General features: G+C 46.4%; 2 protein-coding genes across 4 annotated transcripts; one reads left to right on the top strand and one right to left on the bottom strand.

Moving 5' to 3' along the window:
• The first annotated feature begins 2,308 nt into the window (after positions 1-2,308).
• On the top strand, positions 2,309-12,390 carry TRIM25 (tripartite motif containing 25). 2 transcript variants are annotated; one of them, XM_014953018.1, is made up of 9 exons: positions 2,309-2,954; positions 4,030-4,125; positions 4,990-5,223; positions 5,642-5,798; positions 6,428-6,499; positions 6,866-6,931; positions 7,526-7,552; positions 7,905-8,000; positions 8,685-12,390. In XM_014953018.1, the coding sequence occupies exons 1-9, from the start codon at positions 2,352-2,354 to the stop codon at positions 9,203-9,205; spliced, it is 1,872 nt and encodes a 623-aa protein (XP_014808504.1). In that variant the 5' UTR covers positions 2,309-2,351; the 3' UTR covers positions 9,206-12,390. The 2 variants fall into 2 exon arrangements, with proteins under 2 accessions (XP_014808504.1, XP_014808496.1); XM_014953010.1 differs by lacking the exon at positions 6,866-6,931 and having other exon boundaries at positions 2,332-2,954.
• Positions 6,120-22,612, bottom strand: LOC106894393 (meteorin-like protein). Of its 2 annotated transcripts, XM_014953036.1 has the most exons (5): positions 22,490-22,612; positions 21,173-21,582; positions 20,743-20,802; positions 18,139-18,302; positions 6,120-6,341 (listed from the first exon to the last, which is right to left on the bottom strand). In XM_014953036.1, the coding sequence occupies exons 1-5, from the start codon at positions 22,609-22,611 to the stop codon at positions 6,330-6,332; spliced, it is 768 nt and encodes a 255-aa protein (XP_014808522.1). In that variant the 5' UTR covers position 22,612; the 3' UTR covers positions 6,120-6,329. The 2 variants fall into 2 exon arrangements, with proteins under 2 accessions (XP_014808522.1, XP_014808515.1); XM_014953029.1 differs by lacking the exon at positions 6,120-6,341 and having other exon boundaries at positions 16,981-18,302.
• Between the last annotated feature and the right edge of the window lie 1,946 nt (positions 22,613-24,558).

The raw sequence follows: 24,558 nt of genomic DNA on the forward strand, positions 1-24,558 counted from the left end.
GGGGGAAGCAGCCGGGGCTGGGGGCAGCTGGGGCCTGTGCTCGGTGGGAGTTGGGGTTCACATGTTTCCTTGCCCGGGAGCACACACCTGCCGGTGCAAGAGCCCGGCAGCGGCCGGAGCCTCCGGGGTTTTCCTCTTGTCCGCTTTTGGAAGGGGCAGCGGGAGCCAGCGCTCCCCACCGCCCGGCTGGGCCTTCGCGGCCGAAATTACTCATTTTTTGGTTTAGAAACCAAAGCCGAGACCTGCCGGGCTGCGATGGGTGACGCGGGATCGGCCTCCCCGACGCTCCCGGGGACGGCGGCCGCCCCGCAGCATCCCCGTCCCGTCCCGTCCCGGTCCCGCGGGGGCTGCGGCGGCGCCGCCCACCCCCGGCTCTGCCCCGCGGGGCCGGGCGGGTCCCGGGGCCGGTCCCGGTGCTGCCGCCCCTCCCGCAGGGGCGGGGTCGGGGCGCGTAATAATTCAGTAATTTTTAGTGTTAAACATTATTGCTTTTTAGACAACAGGAGCAGTTGGGCTCACTCAAAATAGAATTTCAAGCCCTCTTTGACAATGGAGAACTTAAATTGTTCATCTGGGCTCTAAACATCCCGTGTTCTGCTCCAGAAGGAAAAACTACAATTGTCAGGGTGTATGTTCACCCTTGGTCTTTGCCTACCGGTGTCTGCGTCGGTAGATACAAGGTGAATGCTGCAGAAAATCCAGTGAAGGTGCTGAGACTTCGAAAGATGACAGTGGCTTAATGCAGATAAGCCTAGGACAAAAGTGCTTCATTCACCTCTAGGAAAATACAAAACGTAAACATTACCAGCTGCTCTTTGGTCCTGTCTCTGGTGACACACACGACACAGCCCTGTAAGAACCTTCCTTTGCAGTCAGCCAGCACCCTTCAGGTGTTTGCTTCCCTGACAGCAGTTAGTGATGTCCTGATCTGCATATCCCAAGGAAGCTGTGACAGCGGCGCTGTGCCCATCTCCTAGAAACCCTTCCACCCTCGAGCAGGTCACAGGCGATCCCTGAACTTTTCACTCCTTTGTCAAAGCCATGGCAGCTCTGAATCCCTCCTGTTGTTCTGCACCATTACTCAGCAGTGAGTCAGCCCGTAGGACACGAGAGCTCCATAGTTCATCTTGAAGGAGTATTATGAGCCTGGGGCAGATTATTGACATAGGCAAAGTCAACATTATCCGTGTCATGCAGGTTTACAACGACCATTCAGATTAATCCAAAATAACTGGCTAGGAATTTCTTTCAAAGCACTAATTACAACAGACAAACCACCATGGCCTCTTTTGAGTGCTTTATACAATTCCTGGACATTTTTTGAAGTCTCTGAAGACTTAACACTAGCACAGAAACCTCACAATTGTGTGCTAATACTTAACAACATGAAAAGGAACATCAGCTCTTCTCCACACCAGGTGTCCTTTGGCCACTGGAAATGCAGCTGAGAGCAGATGGCTTCTTCCACTGCAGATCACCAGGCTCTGTTTAAAGCCTTCAGAGGGGTGGGGAGACTGTCATGGATTTGTTCCAGGCTGCTCCATTTCACCCATGCTGCCAGTGTGAAGCACAGAGAACACCAAGGGAGTCCCTGGGACACCAGCAGACGGGGCAGAAGATGGAGCAGGAAGAGGGCACTGGCAGAATTTGGAGGCGAGTTAGTTGTAACAGGAGCAGTTGCACAGATTGCTGTTCAGCATCCGGTGTTTCTGTTAGAAACAGTGATTATCCAACAGTTGGACTGAAGAAAAGAAAATTTGAGGAAGTATCTTCTGTTGAGATGATGACGACAGCTTATGTGAACTTTGAAACGGGCAGGTTAACCGCAGCTCAGGGGGAAGCAGCCGGGGCTGGGGGCAGCTGGGGCCTGTGCTCGGTGGGAGTTGGGGTTCACATGTTTCCTTGCCCGGGAGCACACACCTGCCGGTGCAAGAGCCCGGCAGCGGCCGGAGCCTCCGGGGTTTTCCTCTTGTCCGCTTTTGGAAGGGGCAGCGGGAGCCAGCGCTCCCCACCGCCCGGCTGGGCCTTCGCGGCCGAAATTACTCATTTTTTGGTTTAGAAACCAAAGCCGAGACCTGCCGGGCTGCGATGGGTGACGCGGGATCGGCCTCCCCGACGCTCCCGGGGACGGCGGCCGCCCCGCAGCATCCCCGTCCCGTCCCGTCCCGGTCCCGCGGGGGCTGCGGCGGCGCCGCCCACCCCCGGCTCTGCCCCGCGGGGCCGGGCGGGTCCCGGGGCCGGTCCCGGTGCTGCCGCCCCTCCCGCAGGGGCGGGATCGGGGCGCGTAAATTCCCGGAAAGCTGCAGCCCCAGTTTCGTTTCTGCAGTTACGGGGCAGCAGCGGCCGAGGCGATGGCGGCGCTGACCGCGTCGGAGCCGGGTCTGGCGGGGCTGGAGGAGGAGCTCACCTGCTCCATCTGCCTCAGTCTCTTCAGCAGCCCCGTCACGGTGCCCTGCGGCCACAACTTCTGCGCCTCCTGCCTGGAGCTCTCCTGGGCCGGGCAGTCGGAGTTCAGCTGCCCCCAGTGCCGGGCCACCTTCCCGGGCCGCCCGCAGCTGCAGAAGAACACGGTGCTGTGCCGGGTGGTGGAGCAGCTCCGGGGCCGCACCGGGGCCGAGGAGGAGGAGAAGGAGGAGGATGCGGTGGGGTTGGGGGAGGAGGCGACCCCCGTTTACTGCGACAGCTGCCGGGAGGCCCCGGCCGTGCAGACCTGCCTGACCTGCACCGCCTCCTTCTGCCCCGAGCACCTGCAGCCCCACCGGGACAGCCCGGCCTTCCGCGACCACCAGCTCTGCCCGCCCCTGCGCGACCTGCAGCAGCGCAAGTGCCGCCAGCACAACAAGATCTTCGAGTTCTTCTGCAGCCAGCATGGCATCTGCATCTGCTCCCTCTGCCTCCTCGGCCACAAGCTGTGTCACACCAACCCCCTGCAGCTGGCCAAAGCCAACGCCGAGGTGAGTGGTGGGGGTGTCCGGCTCTGCCCGGGGCTGGAGCACCCTCCGAGAGCTACCCCTTTGCTCCCCTGGGGCCTGCTGGGTCCCTGGGTGCTGGGTGTGGAGTGTCAGGAGGAAGCTGGACCAAGAGCTGGCCTTGGCAAACCATTATCTGCCCTCCAACATGGGCTTGAGCACGTCGTCAAGAGTCGTTCCTTGCGTTTCCCCGCTCTCTCCAAGATGGTGCTCCAAGATGCTGTGACGGGGTTGATTGCCAGCCCCCACCTTGGGTTGGGTGAATGGTGAGGTGTCCCACCTCTGCGAGTGTCATCACCAACTCAGAGCCTCCTCTCCTGCTCACGGCACAGGGTGTGCTGCCTGGCTGTAGGGGACTGTGGACAGATGTTGCTCTGTCTGTGTTTTTACAAAGCGAAGGATTATAAGAGTAGCCGAGGGAGAGCTCCAGCAGGTAGATAAAAACCAGGAGTAGGCTCTCCACGGAGTGGAAGGGAGGGAAACCTGGCCTTTGTATCTTAAAGTGAGCACAGCTGAAAATCAGAACACACCTGAAAAGTTAAAGAGGCCAAACTCCCCTCTGTTTGGTGAGGGTGTGTACTGTTTACCCTACAGAGTCCTCCCTGGTTTAGCTTAGCAGCATCTTGAACTAAAGGAATAGGTAATTCACATCTGAGCAATAAAAGTCTCGATTAAAATGAAAGGGGTGATTAACCCCCATTAACCTAATGCCCAGAGTCTGGCCTGAGAGCTAAGGTAGGGTTTATTCCTAGCACTGGGAACTGCTGTGCTGACAAAAGCACTTGGCCATTATCAGAAGAGAGTGGCACCGTGCATCCTGCTGTGGGGAGAGGTGGAGCTGTGGGGAAGGTGCCAGGTGCTCAACCCACACCTCTGCAGAAGGGTTGTTTTACATCCTGCAGGGTTTAAGGAGCAGTAGGACATAAATCGTTAGTACTAAATGCTTACAGGGGTTATTTAAAAGTTCGGTAAATCCCATTCTTACTTCAGTAAACACGACCCGACGGAGCAGACACGGCAACCACTTCTCTAAAATACTTTCCGATCTCTTCTGCTGCAGTCGGCGCTGAAGAAGAAACTGATGGAGCTGCATAATCAGAGTGAAAAAGCCGCTCGAGCAATGAGCTCTGTGAAAACAAACCAAAGCCAAGCTGCTGTGAGTAACTGTTCAAAATGCTGCCAGGTTGCTTGGTGTTCGCTGCCCAGTGTGTGCTGTTAATGCTCGTGCTCTTGTGAGTAGCTGTGAGGCTGTAGTACTGAGATTGCCTCTCTCCTATTCTTCCCAGTTACATCTTCTCCTGCCAATGCATTTTGGCAGAGCCAGGCAGCTCCATGGGAGATGGGAGTAACCCAACCACCGTGCAAGGGCTTTGTACCCGCATGTGCTGGCACACCAAACCCACAACGGGGCCCAAACCCCTCCTTTCCTCTTGCACCAGAAAGTGCCGCTCTGTGCAGCCCCAGCCAAAGGATTAGTGAGCTGTAATGGCTGCACCAGTGCAGAAAGTTGGGGTGTCTCTTCCCGTAAGTGACCACAACTAATCCTTGCTCTCAGCTGATGACGGGGGCTGCTGTTTGTGCTGGATCAGGTAGATCTCACTTGTACTGTCCTTTCTGAACTGAGTGCTGGGAAGCAAGAAACTGAAAAGCCGCCGGGGCAGCACTTCTGTGCTCCTCTGGAACATCTCTTGGAGGATCAGGAATAACTTTTTATTAACCAGAGATGCCACATCTCGGAGGCAGAAAACAGGTACAGCCGTGCAAGTGGCTGTTTGGTGTCCCTGCCCTGTCCCAGTGACCACTAGACGGCACAGCTGGCCTGGCCCCTGCAGCAGGGCTCTGGAGACCACAGTAAATAAGTTTTCTTCCCAAGCTACATAGAAATACACAGCTTTTCTGTTGACTATTTCAAGTAATTGAAGCCTACGTGTTCCTCAAAGGCTTTCTTGTAGAAGCAGTAAGCAGTACTTTGTCCACAAACTGTTCTTTTGAAACCAGTGTTTGTTCTTCTCTGCTCCAGGAGACAGTTTCCAGAAAGAAAGATTTGATCAGAAGTGAGTTTTCAGAAATAAAAGCTTTAATTGAAGAAAGAGAAAACGAGATCTTAAAACTAATTGCAGATGAAGAAAAAAGAGTTTGTGGCAAGTTTGACTATATTTACGGTGTTCTGGGAAGTAAGAAGAATGAAATTCACTCTCTCAGAGATCAGATTGAGATGGCACTGACGGAAAGTGATGACATTCTGTTTTTGAAGGTAATATGTCCTGGAAATGCGAATCCAGTTCTTTGTGATGATTATGCCGTTGTGTGCAATAACCTGTTGTATAAGGATGGACTGATACATACACAAATACCAATGAAAGAGCGCTGAAGTGGTGTCTTGTAACTCCCCCCAGTCCAGGCTCTGCTCATCTCCATGAGGTGTTGCAGCTCTGGAGATGCAGGTGGTGTGATGTTGTCCAGTAGACCTTTCTCGCTGCTTCAGACACCAGTTCAGAATCCATGTGTGTGGGTTGATTCAGAAGTTTTGCCATGGGTCATGTCTGACTGTACCCTCTGCTCTTTTTAATTTGAGAGGAATGCACAAACCCCTCCCCACTTAAAGTAACGTGGTTGTATTTTTCTGTCTGCTACACAGTGGGCTGCATGAGAGCTTCTATTTGTCATTTCAGAGAGCAGCAGCACTGCAACGAACATCAACAAAAGATGCTTTTGTCCCTGTAATTGAAATAGACCAAAGCTTGATACAATCCACTTACCAGTCTGCCATTAACCTTAAAGACATTGTGAAACTTTCGGTGATTCAGGGCAAGGAGAGGAAAGCGGAAGGTACTGTATCACTGGGAGAATTAGCATTTTCTGCCTTGACTTTGAGCTCAAATGAGGGATCTTCTCCCTCCAATCCAAATAAAATAAAAAAAAAATTGCAGAAAATACAGTTGGCTAATACAAATTGAGTCCTCCAACTTCTGCAGTTCTCAATTTCCACACAAAAATGCTACAGTCTGGGCTAAACTAGGAGAAAAAAACATGCCGGTGTCTCTTCACTGTTACCTATATTTGGATAAGCTGATGACTATCATGTTACTATGCCCTTCTGGCACAGCTCAGCCTTTACTCATTACAGTAATGTATGTTTTTACTATGTAGCAGGGTTGGATGCAGTTAGGATGTGGATTTGAGGAGAGACACAAAATGCTTTAGGGTGATGGGACTATTGGTTACCCCTCTGTAAAGGTGGGGATGCTGTGAGTGGTGTAGAACAAAGCCCTACTTACCGGGTTAAGCAAAAGAATCTCTCGGACTGGGGCACGGGTGTTGTCTATGCAGTTTCCATCTCTGCTGGGTATCACTGGAGTTCTATTCACGTAACTGAAAAATAAGATTGAAAAATGTTCTTGCTAATGCATTACTGTTCCTGGCAACACAAACTATAATGTAAAATATCACCATTGCAGCAAAACCGATACCTGTGAAAACTAAGACCTTTCCAGCAGTGGCTCCTAACAGAAAAAAGCCTCCAGGACCACGTAAGTGCTAAAGAACATCATCCTCTTCTAACTATGAATTCAAGCAGTTAGCCAGGAGCTGTTTGCAGGGTGATGCAGTGATTATCTGTGGTGAGCACTCTGGCCTGGGGAAGGGTGGGTGTGCTGGGCTGTTTGGTGATGGGTGCCTCGTCAGCTGCCCCCACACAGCAGTGTGTTGCCCTCAGTGTGTGCCCAGAGCGGTGTCGGTGCAGGCTGTACAACCAAGCAGAGCCTCCCCACCCTCTGGCTCTTGCAGGTTTGTTTTCACTTGTACCAAACATCTGTCTGATGGATTTGTATGTATTGAATCCTGCTTATGAGCTGTTCACGGCCTGGTGGTTTTTTTCTCCCCCCTTCCCTCACAAGAGCATACCCAGAAAGAGAAAATCCTTCTCCAGTGTCAAGCCACTCTGCAGGCGGAGGCAGATACCAGTAAGTGGTAATTAATAGTAACCTTAGTCAAATGTTTTGCTGTCCACATCTTGCCTACAGTCTAAGTCTGGGGTGGAGACAGTCATTGTGGCAGACGATACTGGGGCCTGTCAATATTGTTTTGTCCAGATGCTGGTATTGATGTGGCACTCTAGCCTATTTGAAATATCCTCCATAGTCTCTTTTTGAAATAAATCCAAGTGTTAAGAGACTATTTCTGTTACTTCCTCTGAGCTCTCAACACGTGGTCCTTTCCATTCCCAAGCCTTAGGTATGGAGCACTCAGTGGGGTCTGTTGGGGATTCTGGAGTTGAATGAACTTGTAGCTTCTGTTGAGGCACTAGAAGTTCTGTTGTAAAAAGAAAAGGTGCAGTCATGGGAGCAGGCTTATTGCCACTTGCCCTAAAACACTGCATCCTGGAGCAGAGCTGAAGTTCCTTCAGGCTTATGACCCTGTGAAATAGGAAGCAAAATTTATCTGCTGCTGCAGCTTCAGAAAAGTGATGGTGATGGCATTAGAGGTGGCATAGTCTATCAGTGGCTTTTCAGTTTCAGTAGAATTCACAGTTCCCTTTTTTTCTTCCTTTATTTCAGAGGAGAAAAAGAAACCTGTTAAAGTTGGTAAGTCCAACCTTTCAGCATACTTATCCTAATTTCCATTGACTGCTCTTAAAATAAGTAGATGGTCACCTGTGTTGCTGTATTCTGTTCAATTGTTGCTCTGAGAAGGCTCTTAGTAGTCACTCTGAGAGCGATCAACAGTGAGAGAGGTTGCTCAGACACAACAGGGGATTTTCAAAACTTGACAAGACTGTGAGCAACCTGAGCTAATATTGAAATTAACCCTGCTTGGAGCAGAAGGCCGAGCCAGGTAACCTCTGGAGGCCCACTTCGATGTGAGGGTGGCTGTGGCTGTGTGTTGAGCGTGCAGGTTTCTTCCCAACTGGCCAAACTCTCTGTTCTGTTGACACAGCACCAACCACGGGAACAGTAAGCGCCGCAGCCGCCGCTACAGCTAAAGAACTTATCGACAGCTTTCTGAAGAAACCCAGAGAGGAGCTTCTGCAGTGTAAGACACTCAACGTTACACTACTTAAAGACAAACTTTCTGCACTTACTGCACTGGTGTTATGTGCCCTCTGTAGTTACCTGATAGAAATACCTTTGAGGGGTTCAGTTAGCTTAGTAGGTTATCAACTAATTGCTACAAATGAAGGAAACTTTTGGAGGAAAAGGGGACAGGAGGTTTCTAAGTGGTTCTTTTGCCAGATGAATATGATCAATTTTTGGTATTCTTGTATTTTTACAAGGTAAAGTTTGCTTGGTAATGGCTTTGGTTCCCCCCAGATGGCTTCATTAGGGTAGCCTAGAAATACGATATAACAAACTGGATTTAAGCTTGAAATGAAATGCAGGCTTTTAAGTGAGCTCACAATGGCCTGCTTACGATGCTATAGCAGATGGTATTCAATGTGATATACCTTTTGCTGCCAGATCAGCAATCCACTCCTCCTGCCAGCCTGTGTTTGGGTGGTGAAGGAATGCCATGGGGATGCAGCCCTCTGTTTGCCTGCTGTGTAACACGGACCTGCAGCTGGACCCAGAGCTCTTACTGTGGCCCTAAGAACTGCCTGCACTGTGGAGGAAAGCAGAGCAGGGAGATAAACCCATGCAGGATCAAGTGTCCAGGCAGGCCAGTGTAAATAAAAGTGCTTTACTCTTCAGTACTTTCAAACAATTCATGTCCTTGCAGATACTGCTAACATCACGCTGGATTTCAACACAGCCCATAACAAAGTGATGCTGTCTAACAGATACACCAGGATGTCTGTCTCAGACACCCCCCTGCATTACGACTACCACCCTCAGCGCTTCACTGATTGTCCCCAAGTGCTGGGGTTCCAGTGCTTCAAGAGAGGCATCCACTACTGGGAGGTAGAGCTGCAGCAGAACAGCTTCTGTGGCATTGGCATCTGCTACGGCAGCATGGAGCGGCAGGGGCCGGGGAGTCGCCTGGGGAGGAACAGCAGTTCTTGGTGTATTGAGTGGCTTAATTCCAAAATATCATCCTGGCATAATGATGTTGAGAAGTGCTTACCCAACGTGAAGGCTACTAAGATCGGGGTGCTGCTCCACTGCGAGGGAGGCTTTGTGATTTTCATGGCCGTTGGGGAGAAGCATAACTTGATCTATAAATTCAAAGCCCAGTTTACTGAAGCTTTGTACCCTGCCTTCTGGTTGTTTTCCAGTGGCACTGTTCTCACTCTCTGCTAAGTGAAACAGTAAGGTCTCATATCTTAATTTAGTTTGCCTAGGTATGCAAATAATCAGTCCTGCAGCAAGTCATCTTTGAGAAGTCTCAAAGATAGATTGAGACAAAATATATTCTCTCTTTTAAGCACTTTGGGGTACCTGCTGATTCTTTGGTCTAAATTGCTAAAGCCTTTAGATAGTGATTTAGTAAGACACAGATGATGGGAAAAACTACGATGAAAGGTTTTGCAGAAGACCTTGATGGTCCTTCTAAGAGTAAAGGTGTGATACAATCAATCATTAAATGTCTTCAGTAGCTACTGTGGCTTCGGTGGTTTGCTGTAAAGGATCCCCAGAAGTAATTTTCAGATCTAAATGTGTTTCACAGGTAACAATAACACCTTTGACAAAGAAACAGGAAGAATTCCTTGACAAATTCAGGTTTCAGGCTTTGTGGTAGGTCTCAGCGTTGCCTTTTTCTCTGTACACAGGCTGTTGTTCAGAGTCAGGATTTACAATACACGTGTCCTCAGTGTATGACTCCAGGAGACACTACAGAACCTATTAAAATCAGTAAGTTCAGGTCTTACGACACCATGTTATAAAAGCCAGCATGACAAAACTGACCAGAATGGAAATACAGAGACTTTTAGAGTTGATGTATAAGAAACGGTGTCAGAATTGTCAGAAATAAAGGACACTGTCTCAGAGACTGGGAATATGCCAGAGAGTCTTCAGGAAGACATCCTGCAGAGCAGTAGTGTGCACCCTGTAGTAATACAGTTTGTGGGATGAAGCATTCTGTCTCGTATTCCGACCCAGAACATGCTTCACATCTTCACACTGAAGAATCTTCAATGTGGTTTGGTTTTGGGTTGGGTTTTTTTTGGGTGTGTGTTGAGGTGTTCAGAGAGTGCATTTTTGGCTTGTGTAGGGAGCATAAATGTGCTGTTCACCGAAAGCAGGGTCTCCTGTCACAAGGCTTTTCCTCTTTGTGAAGCAAGATATTCTCTGCTGGTGTATCTTCAGTTAAGGTGGTAAAAACAGCATTTCCTACCTGTTACTAGGACTCTAATTTAAGGAGTCTCAAGACAGTGTGCACAGTACCTAGAAAATGCTGTTTCCTCTCTATGTGAAGCCTGCAGGCAGACAGGTGAGTCTTTTGAAACATGCAGGGAATTAGCAGAAAGGAGAATGTGTTTCCATTCCCACTGGAAGGGATTTTTAATTCTCCTCGTGTTCTTTGCCTTGGGTTGTGGTTTGTCTTCAGAAGTCCTCACCATGTACAGAGGAATCTGTACTTCTGCCTTTTTTCCTTACAAATTTAAAACAATCAGTAGGCAATCAAGGTATTTGGATCTCATGGTTATTGGGCCTCTATCTTGTTGATGCCTCTGGACGTGCTAGAGCTTATTTCTTGTAGTAGCTCGTGAGGAACAAGGAAGCTCACAGGAGAAAATTCCTGAAATTTGAATTGTAAAACTCCCCCTTATGGCACTTGCTGAAATAAAACACAAAGCTCCTGCTGGCAGTTTGGAATGGAAATGTTACAAGGTTCAGAAGAACTTCTGTGACTACATTTCACATTAGCCAAAATGCTTTAGAGAGACACTTGCAGGAATTCAGGCTTGGTGTCTCTATTTTTACTTGGTTTGTAAACTCTTAGTACTTTGTCAAGGAAAGTACAAGTCTGGTAAGACACTTCCATTTCTTTGGCCAGAGTAGGATCTGGAATCAATGGTGGACCTAAAAGTGCCGTGGCTGTCTGGAGTAGTTGTACCATCTCAAGGGTCTCAGCTTTCCAAAGCACAGTCAGCACTTAAACCATCAAGCTAAGCAGAACCCTTCAAAACATGTGGAAGGAGGACGTGGTGTCCTGATAGGAGCCAACAGTAACTGCAAAACTTTTTTCCTGCATTTCCAGTTTTTCAGCAGTGAGGGACAGGAGCGGTTTCCTCTGAGAAATCCTCTCTCTTCAGCTGCTGGGCTGGGCCACGGGGCTGCAGATCAGTCAGCAGGCACTGAAGGAATACGCCGGGCCCTTGGTCATGGGGAAAAAAGCTCTGGCAGTTTGTGCAGCGGAGGAAGTCTGCATTTTCTGTTGCTTGCTTCTTGACTTTGAAGGGGTGTTTATTAACCTTTAAGTCTATGGGCTGCTTTAGCCATAGCCTGGAGCGAAGTAAAGAAAGAGCTCTTATTCCTCCACGCTGGACACTGTTGGATTCCTTAAACGTGGCATTGGTGTATGAGCAATGGTGTATAACACAGAAGGTGTTCTGGGTTACAGGCAGTGAAACAAGCCTGCCGCTGTGCTCCTCATTCTCTTTTGTTTGTTTTCTTTTGTGCTGTGAATAACAGAAACTCATTCTATCCTTTCTAGTCACTCTGGAATGAAATGAGAAGCGCGTAACTGAATTGTTGCACTTCTGAAGACTGTTATTTAGTTTAGCTTCAGATATCTTGGATATATCAAAACATTGACAAGGTTTAGTGATGGGTTGTGAGTGGTTTTTTTAATCAGAGTTAGGATGATGGTTGGACTAGATGATCTTAAAGGTCCCTTCCAACCTAGACAATTCCATGATTCTATGTTTGGGGTGATACAATGTTAGAAAAAATATTAGTTGTAGTATGATAAGTAATGGTACATAAGCCTCTCAATGCAACTGAAGTCTTTTTACTCGGCCAGTGACTATCAAAGCTGTACTGATTTTAAACAAAATACCTTCATGTATTTTAATTATGCTTCTCTTTTTAGTTCTATAAACAACCCAACTTACCTAGTCTAGAAAAAGAATTAATTCTGGTGTTAATAAAACCATGAGAATGTGGAATGATTTGCATATTAATGTACAACTGAGAGTAAATTGAGAAACACCACTGAAAATACACTATCTGTTTAAATTTAATCTTTTCTCCAATGAAGCACATTAGTAAAATACTGCACTTAGAAAAATAAATGCTTAATGTAACGATAAACCTGTTGATCAATCAGCCATGTATTCAGTATGTATGCTATATCGTATGTTATCTCGTATAGATATGTATCAGCCAGACATCCTTGTCAGGGCAAGAGACATAGATTTTTATGCTATCTGTCTTATGACTGTACCTCTTTTAGAAGCTGACTATTGTTGATCTTTTTAGCTGTAAAGTGAATTAATTGTGATATTATGAATTCAATAAATAGTCATGGTAAAGCCTAACTCTAAATGTCTTGTTCTGTGCTTGAAGTTGAAGGAAGCGGGAAGGCAGGCAGAAATAAAGATGCTGTACTGTACAAATAGCAGGTCTTTTACTGCATAACCCACAGTTACATGAAAATTGGAGAAAGGGGGAAGAGGAAGAGAGCTGCACAGGCTGTGCTGTCCTCTGAACTGTCAAACACCCTCCTCAACTATCTCCTCTGCCTGAGCTACATCTCCTTTATCAGTACCGCTGCATCCTAGCCGAGGAGGGGAACATCCTGTCCAGGAAATGGGACTTTTCAGGTAAGCAAAAACATGGTCATCAGGTGGAGGAAGACAAATGACTAAGGACTCCCACAGAGTCAGACAACAGTATTGCTTGATCAGCGTGGCAGGTAGTACAAAAACTAAGAAAAAAAAATTAAAATCTCATCTTCACTAACTGCTTGTCCCATGATGACCCTGGGATTAAGAGGTCAATTAGGTCTGCCAGAGTTTGGCCTCAGCCTCCAAAGACAGGCAAATATTTGTGACTGCAGCCCAGGGCTGGAGCAGGGACTGAAAGCCCAGGGTAGTCAGCACACTCGTGACTCATATGAGGTCTGGTTTTTTACTTGCTAACGTAATTTCCTCTTGATTTAGCTTGGTGATTACTTTTTGACAGCACAAGGAACAATAGACTTGGCCTCCAAATCATATTTTCTGGGAACATATGTGAAGATGTTTATTGGGATGTTTTCTATACTTGTTTCTCTTCCTAAAATAAAATGGTATTTGGCTAGTGTTTAACAGACTCTGGTTCTGTTCTCTAAGTCCCTCCCATCTCTTCCCCCCTTCCTGATTCCCTCCCAGTTGAGTGGCTGCTACTTCTCAAATAATCAAAATGTCAGTTAAAAACATGTCACGGTGTGGTCATTGTATGACTCCTATTCAGCACCCATGTCATTTAGACTTTCATTGGCAGCTATTTTGTCCCATTAAAAAGTTCAAGACAGCAATTTGTGAATCTTGCTCAGCCAAGTAGAACTGTGAAAAAAAAGGAGTTATTTCAAAAGTCAATTAATTGTGGTCTGACAGAGTGCTCCTCATTCAGTTTTTTCCAGGGCTTGTCATGGGCTCACATCTGTCAGCCCTGTGTTTCCCAGGCTGCTATCAGATGCCGTTACATTGAAAATAATGGGTTTATTCACACCATTTATTGGACTTTGTGTGGTAGACACATTTGTATATCATTTTACGGTGTAACAATTCCATTTACATAAAATATAGGCAATTATGTGAGTTGGGCTAAAGCACTAAGGGAGGGGGGGAGGAGCCACCATTAAAATAATAAAAGCTAATTGAAAAGAGGCAGATAATTTATGTGAAAATACCATTCTGAGCAATTCTTGATCCTAAATTAGTTCAACAGATCTTTAAGGAGGTGAGTTAGTTGTATTTTGTCTGTGTTTGAAAAACATCAAGAAGTTTAATACAATGTGAGAAAAGAATTTGTACTTTTTATAGCACCTACATTCCATTTTAAAAATCAAGTAGTTCTTGGTGGAGGAAGAAATTTTTTTTTTTGCTTTAGGTTAGGTTTTTCCTTCAAGTTAGAGAGAGTTTCTGTCTGTAAAGAAATGTTGTGCTTTAGAAGCCTGATCCTGCAAGTCCTACTTTTATTCCTCTGACTGTAAAAAGGTAATTTGTGTATGATTCCATTTATACAAAGCAAAACCCAAAGTTTTAGATCAAACCATCAGCAACGCTTTTAAATGAACTCTTTTGGAGTCAGGAATATCATTCTTGCAACGGTAAACCTCCTTTGATTCAAGTAACATTCACTTTGCATGGAAGAGACACTCGAGCAGTTTGGCTCTCCTTAATCTCAGCACTCTAATAAGTAAGGAATTGATAATTTGTCTGTGACTTCAGTTAGCAGTGGAGCTGCTGTGGCTCTGTGGTGTGTTGTGATGATGGAGCTGATGGCACATCTGGAGCCCCTGGATTCCCTGTTGGCCCCTCGATTCATTTTGGGTATTTGCCTACGGGCAACAGCGAGAGTATTCCTTTAACTATACTAGTTAGGTAGGTAGAGGTAGCCATTGCTCTATCTTTAGGGAAATAATTTCTCAAACATTTCTAGGATCCAGAGACAAAATTATAAATATACTAAGCATGACTGTATTAATTACAGGAGCATGAATTACATGTCTCTAAATTATCACCACAACACACTGAAACTAAAACTCAGCACTTTGAAATGAAGGGGGAAAAAAGCATTTAGAAAAACTATAAATATTCTTATCTCTGAATCTCCGTGGCTATTTTGGAAGCCTTGCTAGATTTCAACAGAATGGGATTAAGACCATTAGAAAAGGATAAAAGGTGGATTCTTGGCCAAGGACAGTGTTCAAAAAAGGACCAAATCCACCCTGGTGTAAGCAGGCAAAACCCCATACAAGTAAGTTAAGATGACTTAGCCCCCAGTGCCTATTCATGAACTGTTACTTCACAGCGTTGGTCCAGTCATTCAAAGCCTCATTAGAGATTCTTGTGCTTCTTTTGTCTTACAGTGACGGGGAAACGTCCTGTTCCTCTTTTGATTCTCTATCTACACATCAAGCACAAGTCCAGCAAAGAACGAATAGATTAAGTGCATAATGATGCTTTATGAAACGTTACAGATCAGAAGAATTATGGACAAGGCTTCACTTCCTTCCTGGAAGAGGCTGAAAGACTTCAGTTTACATTGCTGAAGGGGAAACTGTTCAACATGCTCTCCTCAGTAAAGATAATTCATTGGGTTAAATTTAACCACAGAAAAGAAGGAAGATCACCTTGCTTCAGTTGCTCACAAATGTGTTCTGACTGTAACTTGCCCCCCCCCTTCCCCATACTAGGTGTAGCTCAAATCTTAAAGTGGGCACTAATGAGAGCTGGCATCCAAATTCCACCGAGCCCAGGAGTAAAACAGCAATAGTATCTATCTAACTCCTTCTGACCCAATTCTCTTATATGCAGAGTTGGAGAAATAGATCCCAAAGACTGAAAAAACCTACGAAGATGATCATGAAGACGCTTTTAGCATCTGTGCTTTGTTCTTAGGTACCTTTTCCCTGAACACGTGAATCACTGTACTTTTGTAAGGCCACCTGGCCCTATTTATTGATCTGAAAAGGAGGAAAATCCACAGAGTTTTTGAGAAACAGTTGAATGAAGAGGGGGGAGTTGTGCCATATGTGGCAACACCATGACAACACCTTGTTGCTGTTCTTCACCTCTCTTACTGCCAGCCCACCTTCCTATCTCTTATAAATTGGCTGGTTTTTTGCTAGTTTGAATGCTTCATGCCTTTGATAAAATTGGTCTCTGGCTGTTTGCAAGGGGGGCAAGTAAAGCAGCCTGGGTGAACCCCAGATACATTCGATGACATACATGATGAAGCAGTGGGCATTACAAGCTGCTTGCATAATATGTTTTGTCTCTGTTCAACCTCTTGTTGTCTGAGAAGACCAGAGTGAGCACAGAAATGCAACTGTTGGCTGCTGTTATACATAAGCAAGCTAACCCAGCCAGTGCAAGGGAGAGTATTTTTCTTCAGTTTTTATTCTACTGTGGCTAGAGAAAGGACGCTATTGTTCAGTTACAAACTATGTGAGGTAAGGCACCAGGGAAGGGAACATTGCTCGCTGCCCTCGAAACTAAGTACTTGGAAAACCACAGTATCACTCTAAGCTGACAGAGCTTAAAACACTGGAAGACAAAATTAAAATGCCCTGACCTAACCACAGTTCCTTGCTGTGATAATGGCTGTCCACCTTGTGACATTAATGAAGTCACCGAAATTAAAGAGTGAATGACCTTATCTTATGTTACTCTTCAACTACTTTACTGCTCTTCCACTGATTCAAATTTTCCATCTTACCTCAACAGAAATACTAGCTGCTTTGCCCCACTGTTACTCACGTCTGTATCTAAACATCCTCAGTCCTGATGTTGGAAGAAATTTGAACCTAATGTAAACAGCAATAGCACAACTGACTTTGGCCCAGCAGAACTTTTTTTTTTAGTGTGGGAAATCTAGCATTACATGTTTTCCCCAGAATACTTGTTTAAAATCTGAAACAAATGAAAACAAAAAGATTTTCTCCAAAAAAGCTTTTTACCCCACCACTTGGAAACATGCAGGTACCTCTACTAGTTACTGGTATCAAGATAGTTAACTTTATGCCACCTAGGGAGATTACAGTCAAACAGAATTGATATATACAGCAAGCACAATCTCAAACAAGCTCTTCATTATTCTCACTGATTGCAAGAATTTTAGGTTGCTCACTACAAGGCCGACAAGTCCACAGAGCTGCAGATTAAATCACCAGATCACATGCGTTTTTAAGTATGTTGTTTCACTTCACACTGGGTTATTTTAGTTTTTCAACCGCTCATTCACCAAACTACTTACTTGCTTTAAAAAGAACACATTATTTCAAAGGGATGATGGTCTATGAAAGCAAATATTAATTACGACATTAATGTTAGAAGAATTGGCTAAGGCCCCTTTTAAAGGCAGAAACCCACACAGGTTTGACATATACAAATATACAAAACAAGAAGAAACACAGTACCTCCAATCAATACTAAAAAACATACTTTATCTCCTATTTACAGTGCAAATACCAACCAAAGAAGAGTACTCCATTTAAAATCTCAAATGCAGCACTGATCTCCAGCTCTCAAAACCCAAGTACTCGGATACCCCTGTACATCCTCCAATACTTTACAAAGGCCAGTTTGCTTGGGTCTGTTCTGTTGTGCACCACACACTAATGAGAGCTAATCGTGGGCCCAGTCCCATGAATACTAAACATTACATTCTCATGCAGGCAATGCTACAACCAAACCTTCTGATTATTTCAAGGCATTTCCCAAACACCTTTTCTCCTCCAATAGGACACAGTGTTAGTGTTCACATTAGCTAAAGTGCAGTATCCCTCATTGACCTGTTTCCACGGGGAGCAAAATCAGACACTGTCAACAGAGTGCTGCAGAACTACATCAGCTGTGATTTTGCCTCAGAGGGTTAGTTAATCTCTCTGCTAACAAACAGAAGGAAAAAAAACCTGGCAAAGCTGCCGATTAGCCTGAAGGTTTAGTAACTATGGCTAAGATCAGAGTTAGCATTCATCTTAGAAACACCTGGGAGCGACGAAGTGGTGAGATGGACAGAAATTATCTTGTTAAAAACAAAAAAAGAAGTCATTCGGAAGGGAAATCAAGTAGAAATGGGGGAGGAGAGAAAAAATCTAGAGAAAAAGCACACAGTATGTCCACAGAGAAGATGTTAGAGAGAATTTTGTAATACTGAGCACAAGCTGCTTTCTAACCACAAAAAAGACAACATTTCAAAATTCAGAGTTATTTTGTGAGGCAAAGAAGATGTGAAGAGGAGAAACTAATGCAATTAATGCAAATGTGGATTAAAAGGCAGAGTCCACCAGGCTCACAGAGCCATTATCTTCAGGAAATTCTCCAGGTCCCAGTTTTGGTGAAATTGTTGGCTTTAGTCCTTGATTTTAACAGTCAAAAGACTGGGCTAAAATTTTTAAACTCTCAGCTCCAGCATCACTCTTGTCAGTCGAGCTGAAACTCACATGGGTTCGCCCCTCTTTCTCTGGCAGCCCGGTAAACAAACATGAAATCTTTAAACCGAGGAGCACAGCCCAACCAAGCTTCGCCAAAATGTTCATTTCCAGTGAAAAGGAAAACTCCACCTCCCTTCTTCACCTTGCACTGTAGCAGGGTTCGGACAGGGCCTCGCCATTCACCACTCGCTTCATCCTGCTGGAAAATTCTGTTTTTCTGTCTGTAGACTTTCTGGATGCTGACTTCAACCTGTGACATGTGGTTCTCTGAATCGTGGGAAACATTTCGGATAGATCCTTTCACCACTAGATGTGAAGAAGACAGGAGGTGGTTATGGAGCAGCAGGCAAGTCAGGTATTAGGAGCTCACTGAATGAAATAACTGGAGAAACAGATTTGTTGTGCAGTTTGCACTCCCATCGCCTACTGATGGGCACACGCCTGAGCTGACACTGCATCCTGCACACAGAGGATCCCCGCACAAACAGTGCTTGGAAGCACACCTCATGACTATTCAAATCAGCTACACCTGAGGAAAAAGCATGTAACTTGCTCAATAACACAAAGTAGCAGTGAATGATAAAAAAGCAGGTGAAAAAGAGGTCAGCTCAGGGATTCACTTTTTTTCAGTCTCTGTTCCAAGACAATGACTGTCACAGACTACCTCCTTCCTGTCTCCAGGGGACTCTGAAGTTTTTGATTTGACAGCAGTAACAGAGGTTGATCCAAGAAGAACTAGAATATTATTTGTTTGGGAAAAATAAGAGCTCGTTAAATGTTTTTAATTTAAAGGTTTGGGATTTTCTCCCTGAAAAGAAAATGGCATTCATCCATTCAAAGGCACATTGGGAGTTGATCAACAACATGTAGAACTTTAAAGTGGCTTTATCTGAAGCCTTATTTAAAATCACATAGCATACATGTACCTCCTTTCCCAAAATGATCCTAGATGTTTTCTGGAAATGAAAGCATAAAAAGCTACAGACTTTTTGACTGAAAGCATCAACTGTACAGGGAATGAAACATCCCATCCGACTGTGTTTGCTCTCCTGAAGCCGTCTTTCTCATTCTTACTGACCCCCATCTTTCACAGCAATCAAGTTTTATTTGATTAACTAAGTAAATTTCAGTCCCATATGCAGAGAAGGCTCAGAAAGAAACATGCCACCATTTGAGCCAAGAGCTCTGAGCAAAGGAGAGGTTACCAATGCAACAGGAACATCACCATGCTTCTGCCACAAAACACTTTCGTTCAGGTACAGAGAACTCAACAACCCAAGAGGCAGAAAAAGTTTGTTTCTGAAGTTTCTGAGAACTGGAACTCATCTAATTCCATTTCCAGGGGAATCCAGTATTTTGCGTAACAGATGTCTCTGCTCTCCATCTCCCTCTTTGTGTGATCATTTTTAATCAGATGCAGTCAAGTCCATTGACAAGCTATAATGCACTGCTTCCTGGTGCTCCAAGCTGCTCCTGCGCTGCTCAGGCCCAGTGACTGCAGACCTCCAGCTTCAGAATAACCATAAAACCCCTATTCACTCCCAGGGTCATTTACACTTTCATTAGCAGCTATTTTCTCTAATCAAAAAAGTTGATGATAGCGATTTGTGAGCTTAGGGCAAGGAAGTCAGGCCATAAATAGAGTCAGTTCAAAGGGCTATTTCTTCTGGTCGGCTGCTGCTGGGAGTGTAAGTGCCCCATTGTGTGCAGGGCCCCACATCTGTCAGTCTCTGCTCTTTCAGGCAGTGCGGCAGGAGCGCCTCGCATGGGAACTGATAACTTCATCAAGGAGAAACAATGGGCTGGGTTCCATCAGTTAATTTAGAAGAAGAAAAATTACCAGCTCAGGAGCAGTCTACGGGCCACATGCTCTACTTCTTGTATCAGCACAGTGATGTCGGTGTGTGATTTTATGAGTAACCCTGAAGTGCGGCAAGCCCAGTAGGAAAGCAGTATTTTGGGGTTTTGTTTTAAACACTGATTAGGGATAAATATAGTTCATGGGTTTATCTCTTTACATAGGTATATTTACAGCAATATAATTGTGGCCACATGGAGAAGCAGCTCAACAGCTTTAGCTATTGGACATAATCAAAGAGGTACAGATTTTCATGGGAATAAAATGAATAGAGAGAACTGAGAGAAAAAGAAAGTTTATATTGGATTGTTAAGTAGAGAAAATGGGAAAATATTTTCATGTACCATCAAATCAGTGCTTATTATTTCTTATCTTAGGGAATATTAACCACTTTGTTTTCTCATAAGGCATGAAACAGAACCAGTACATCACTAAAGGAAGTTTAAAGCACCTGAAATCCTTAGCTCAGCTACAAACAACTCACGGCTGTAGAAAAAGAACTAGAAGTGTGCAAGTTGTGCAGGAAGAGAGAGGGCACATTTATCACAGGGAAAAACAAACACACACACCCCAAACCACACATGAAGGGATAAAAAGGAACATATTGATTATGTATAACCTGTGTCTACACAGATATGACTTTGCTACGTGTGAGAGCCAGCAGCACACTTGTGAGAATTACTTTCAGTTCAGTGTTAAATTGTAACCTTTCTGCCCAGAAGAAATGAGAACAGTGAAGCTTCTCCTGTCCCCATTCAAATTCTTTTTCACACAGCTAGTTTCCTTCTCAGATCAGAGAGCAGAGTCATGCTGCTTTAAGAGAAGTAGTAAATAAATCCAAATAATCAACATATAATTAAAGGATGAATGACTTTTTAGTCAGCTTACCAAAATCACTGCTGCAAATGGCCATAAGAAGTTCCACGTTGTCACAAGGACGGCACATTGCTAGAAGAAAAAAGAATAGTTCATTACATATAATACTATATTACATATCATTGCTAAAGAACTGGTGAATTACGAGAGGAAATGGGGCACAGTGCATACATCCAGGACCGAACTGGCTGCTAATGGAGAGACAGAGTTTCTCCTTATATTGCAGTGTTCCCTCCCGTGCCTACAGGATGCCCCTCACAGTGGAAATCTGAAAACATTGTGCACCAGCCAAAGAGTCAGCGACCTGGCAGAAGGACCTCCCTTGCCATGACAAACCCCAAAGCCCAAAACAGCTTCTGTCACTTGAGATGCAGGGTCACAAATCAGATGCCACCTTGGATCTGCCCCAACAGCAGAGCCCCGAGGCTGGCCCTGCTCTTACCTTCCACCAGGGCCATCTTTTTGAAGTCGGGGCCAGCAGCACTCTGGTTGCTCAGCAGTTCATACTGGAAGCTGGCCGTCCGGCGGCTGATGTCCCTCTGCGGGCTGGCCTGCAGGAAGAGGGCCACTCGTTGCGGTGTGTGGGCACTGAAGCAAGACACATGGTGGGGTCGAGCCCCTTCTGCCTCGCTTACCACCAGGTGCAGCTGCCCAGCACGCTCCACGTAGATGCTGGCACCCTGGAAGTCACTGGCAGGCTTGATGCAGACAGTGGTGTGCCGGGCACTGGAGAGGTTGGGCTCCAGGACGACACGCAGGGCTCGTGCTGGGTACATCCACTCCAGGGAGCCCTCGGTGCAGCGCAGATGGACCTGTTCCACGGCACGGGAACGGGGCTCCCAGCTCAAACCACTGCCAAGACAATACCATCAGTCCATTACTGGTGATACCCATGACAGAGACAGAAGAGCCCAGCAGACACTGCCACACTAGGCACCTAGAGACACAGGTCCTGTGCCCAACTCAAGTTCTCTCCTAATGACTCTTAATTTCCTCCAGCTGGGCTCCTTCCCCTCCAACCACAGCTGTGGTGCTGGGGGAAGGGAGAAGGATTGCTCACACCTGGAGCTGCACTGGGGTGCATGGAAAGGAGCCTTATCCCCTTTTGCCCACCCACAAATCCTTGCTTGGATGCCCACAGCATCTGGGGAAATGGCAGAGGGCAATTTCTCTCCACTGAATAGTAACAAGAACTTTCCATGCGATAGGACTGGCCAACGCTCAGCTCTCTGGAAAATCCCACCTGCAGGTGGGTAAGGGCGAGAGCTGCTGACTCCCAGCTGGAGCTGCACAAGGAGTACTGAGGTTACATCTGAAAAAATGGGGTTAAAAGCCTAATCTAAAGTTATTTTGAATGCTTCTTGTAAGATCTCACAATGAAAAGCTTTCTAATCAAAGCAGGCTGTGCTGACCCTGCTTCTAAGCTCTTCCTCAAGCCAGAACAATTTCATTGCTTTCAGAAAAGTTACTTTTACTTATGCTATTTATGAAAATCAAACCCGTAATAGCAGAATTAGTCACAGCAAATGTCAAGAAAATTCAGCGAAAAGAGATAAAAGTTTTTGAGAAAGCTTCGTTAGGTATTTTCCTGTGCAAGTCACAAAAGAAAAACCCCCGGGCAAAGCCGAGCTGCCACCCTCCTTCGTCGTCACCGGCCGCTCCCTCTCCCTCCCCGACGGGCGAGACGCCACCGACCCGGTGCCCGCCGGGCCCCCTCCCGGTTGATTTAAGCCCCCCTCCCGGGCCGTTCCCCGCCTACCTGCCCCTCCAGCTGCAGTGATCGGCGGCGCCCGGTCGTTGCCCGCCGCTCGCCAGCAGCAGCAGCCGCAGCAGGGCCCGGAGGCAGGGCCAGGGCCAGGGCCAGCCCCGCGCCGCCGCCATGCCCGGCCCGCCCAGAGCCCCGAGCCGCCGCCGGGCCGGGCTATAAGGGCGGGCGGGAGGGAGGGAGGGAGGCGGGGGGTGCCGGGACCCCGCCGTCCCCCCGCCCCCGGGTCGCTCTGCGAGCACCGACCGGGCGGGCGGGGTCCCCGGCGGCGGCACAGGGAGACACAGACCCCCGAAGAGGCGGGGGAGGGACGGACGGGACGGGGGTTCAACGGGGATGCTCCCCCACCGCATCCCGGTTTTCTTCCCGCCAGGGCAGCCCCCCGCGGCCTTTACAAATATTTTAAAAGTGATTGATAACAGTTTCTCACCGCAGTTTTGGGAACAAACAAAAATCGCGTCAACGTCATCAAAGCAAACATGGAATGATTGATGGAAACTCAATAGTTTTAACTTTTGCTTTCATGAGTCCGTGCAGTAGAAAGCACAACGGCCCCCGATTCTCATGCTAAAAGCCGGGCTGTGCCTGCCAATAATTACATTTCGATATGCATTGCCCTTTCCATATTTTCAATGAACAACACGGGGAGCTGCTCTTTGGCGGGTCTGAGAGAGCCAGGCTCTTTTCTGGAGCTCGTAAGCGTGGAATCGGGATTTCTCAGCGGGCTGGGGACAATGGCCCTGGGCGCTGCTGGGTGGCACATGCTGGACCCGCAGGGCATTGTTCCCCCCCCGGCACGGCAGCCCCCGCGGTCACCAGGACTCTCCGGCCATCTGTTACCATGCGGTTAGCAGCCTGGTCCCACAGTGCCCACAGACACACACGGAAAGAGAAGCAGAGTTTGCCTGTTCCATTTCCCCAATTAGGGCTTTTCCTTAAGAGGAAAATATACTTGCTACAGGAGACATCCTGAAATCGGAGTTTCAGCCCTCAAGTGTCTAACGTTGGACTCCCTGAATCTTACTTGGACCCCCGAACAACCTCTTTACTTTTCAGTCGCCAAATGTTTTACATCTACTTTTATTATCAAAAGACAGAAATAGAGTTTCCATCCTGACTTCCACTTCTCTAAGATCCCACGTTCTTCCCCACACATACCTGGCATGTGACTTCTTACACAACCTCAGGCTAAAATCTGGCTCAAGCTGGTGCCGTGCACGGTTCACTCCAACAGTTCTAAAAACATTGAAAAATGCATTAAACCTAGATCTTGTATTAACATTAGTGCCAGTGATCCTCAAAGCTCTGTGAAACTATTGTCTTACCATCTAAGAAAAACTGCCGAGTATCTGTGCTCTGACCCCATCTTGAATGGAAAACAACACACAAATAGTCTTTAAAAGGTTTGATTGTGGCACAATATAGGAACTGCCAGAGGCAGTTCTCTCTTTTGTGCAAATGAGATGGGGCAACAGAGGAGAGAACTTGGGGAGGGAACTGACACTATGATAAAGTGGCCCCACAGGAGGAGTTACACACTTCCAAAAGCCCCAAGTCACCCATCTGCTGCCATCAGGAGAAGGCATTGAGCCACTTGATCTCTGATCCAGCAGCAGCCTTTCCCCTTTCTGTGGGAAGCCCCGGGTGCTTTTCACTGACTCGTGCTCGGCAGCCACGTAACACCAAAACATCTCCCCTTAAAACTCCTATTTAGAAATTACTCTTTACAGATGAGGAATTTGTAGGCCTATTTCCCTCCCTTTGTGTGCATCATAACCTGTTTTAAGGTCCCACATCACTGCCAACATTGGTGAGAAGGAACAATCTAGACATTTCATCTCGCTATTGAAACCTGGGGGTTTTAAACCATTTTAAACACATCTATTATAAAGCCCTACAAACTTGGCTTTTCCCCAGATCTGAATACAGCACGAAGGAGGAAGAACCAGAAGGGGGCAAGCAGCTGCTGAGACATCTTTGTAGGTTACCAAACAGCATTAGCTTTACCTCTAATTGACATTAGGCTGTTGTCTAGAAATTTTTCTGTGTATCTGAGGTTTGAA

The sequence above is a fragment of the Calidris pugnax genome, unplaced genomic scaffold, assembly GCF_001431845.1.
Source record: "Calidris pugnax isolate Ruff unplaced genomic scaffold, ASM143184v1 scaffold9, whole genome shotgun sequence".
Lineage (NCBI taxonomy): Eukaryota > Metazoa > Chordata > Aves > Charadriiformes > Scolopacidae > Calidris > Calidris pugnax.

Excerpts from the sequence above, each read along its gene's own strand:
- TRIM25 (XM_014953018.1), top strand. The coding sequence starts at position 2,352 with ATGGCGGCGCTGACCGCGTCGGAGCCGGGTCTGGCGGGGCTGGAGGAG. Across the intron at positions 4,126-4,989 it reads CAAACCAAAGCCAAGCTGCT|GAGACAGTTTCCAGAAAGAA; the intron begins GTGAGTAACTGT and ends TCTCTGCTCCAG. Across the intron at positions 6,932-7,525 it reads GCAGGCGGAGGCAGATACCA|AGGAGAAAAAGAAACCTGTT; the intron begins GTAAGTGGTAAT and ends CCTTTATTTCAG.
- LOC106894393 (XM_014953029.1), bottom strand. The coding sequence starts at position 22,611 with ATGGCGGCGGCGCGGGGCTGGCCCTGGCCCTGGCCCTGCCTCCGGGCC. Across the intron at positions 21,583-22,489 it reads CACTGCAGCTGGAGGGGCAG|TGGTTTGAGCTGGGAGCCCC; the intron begins GTAGGCGGGGAA and ends TTGTCTTGGCAG. Across the intron at positions 18,303-20,742 it reads CATTTGCAGCAGTGATTTTG|TGGTGAAAGGATCTATCCGA; the intron begins GTAAGCTGACTA and ends CTTCACATCTAG.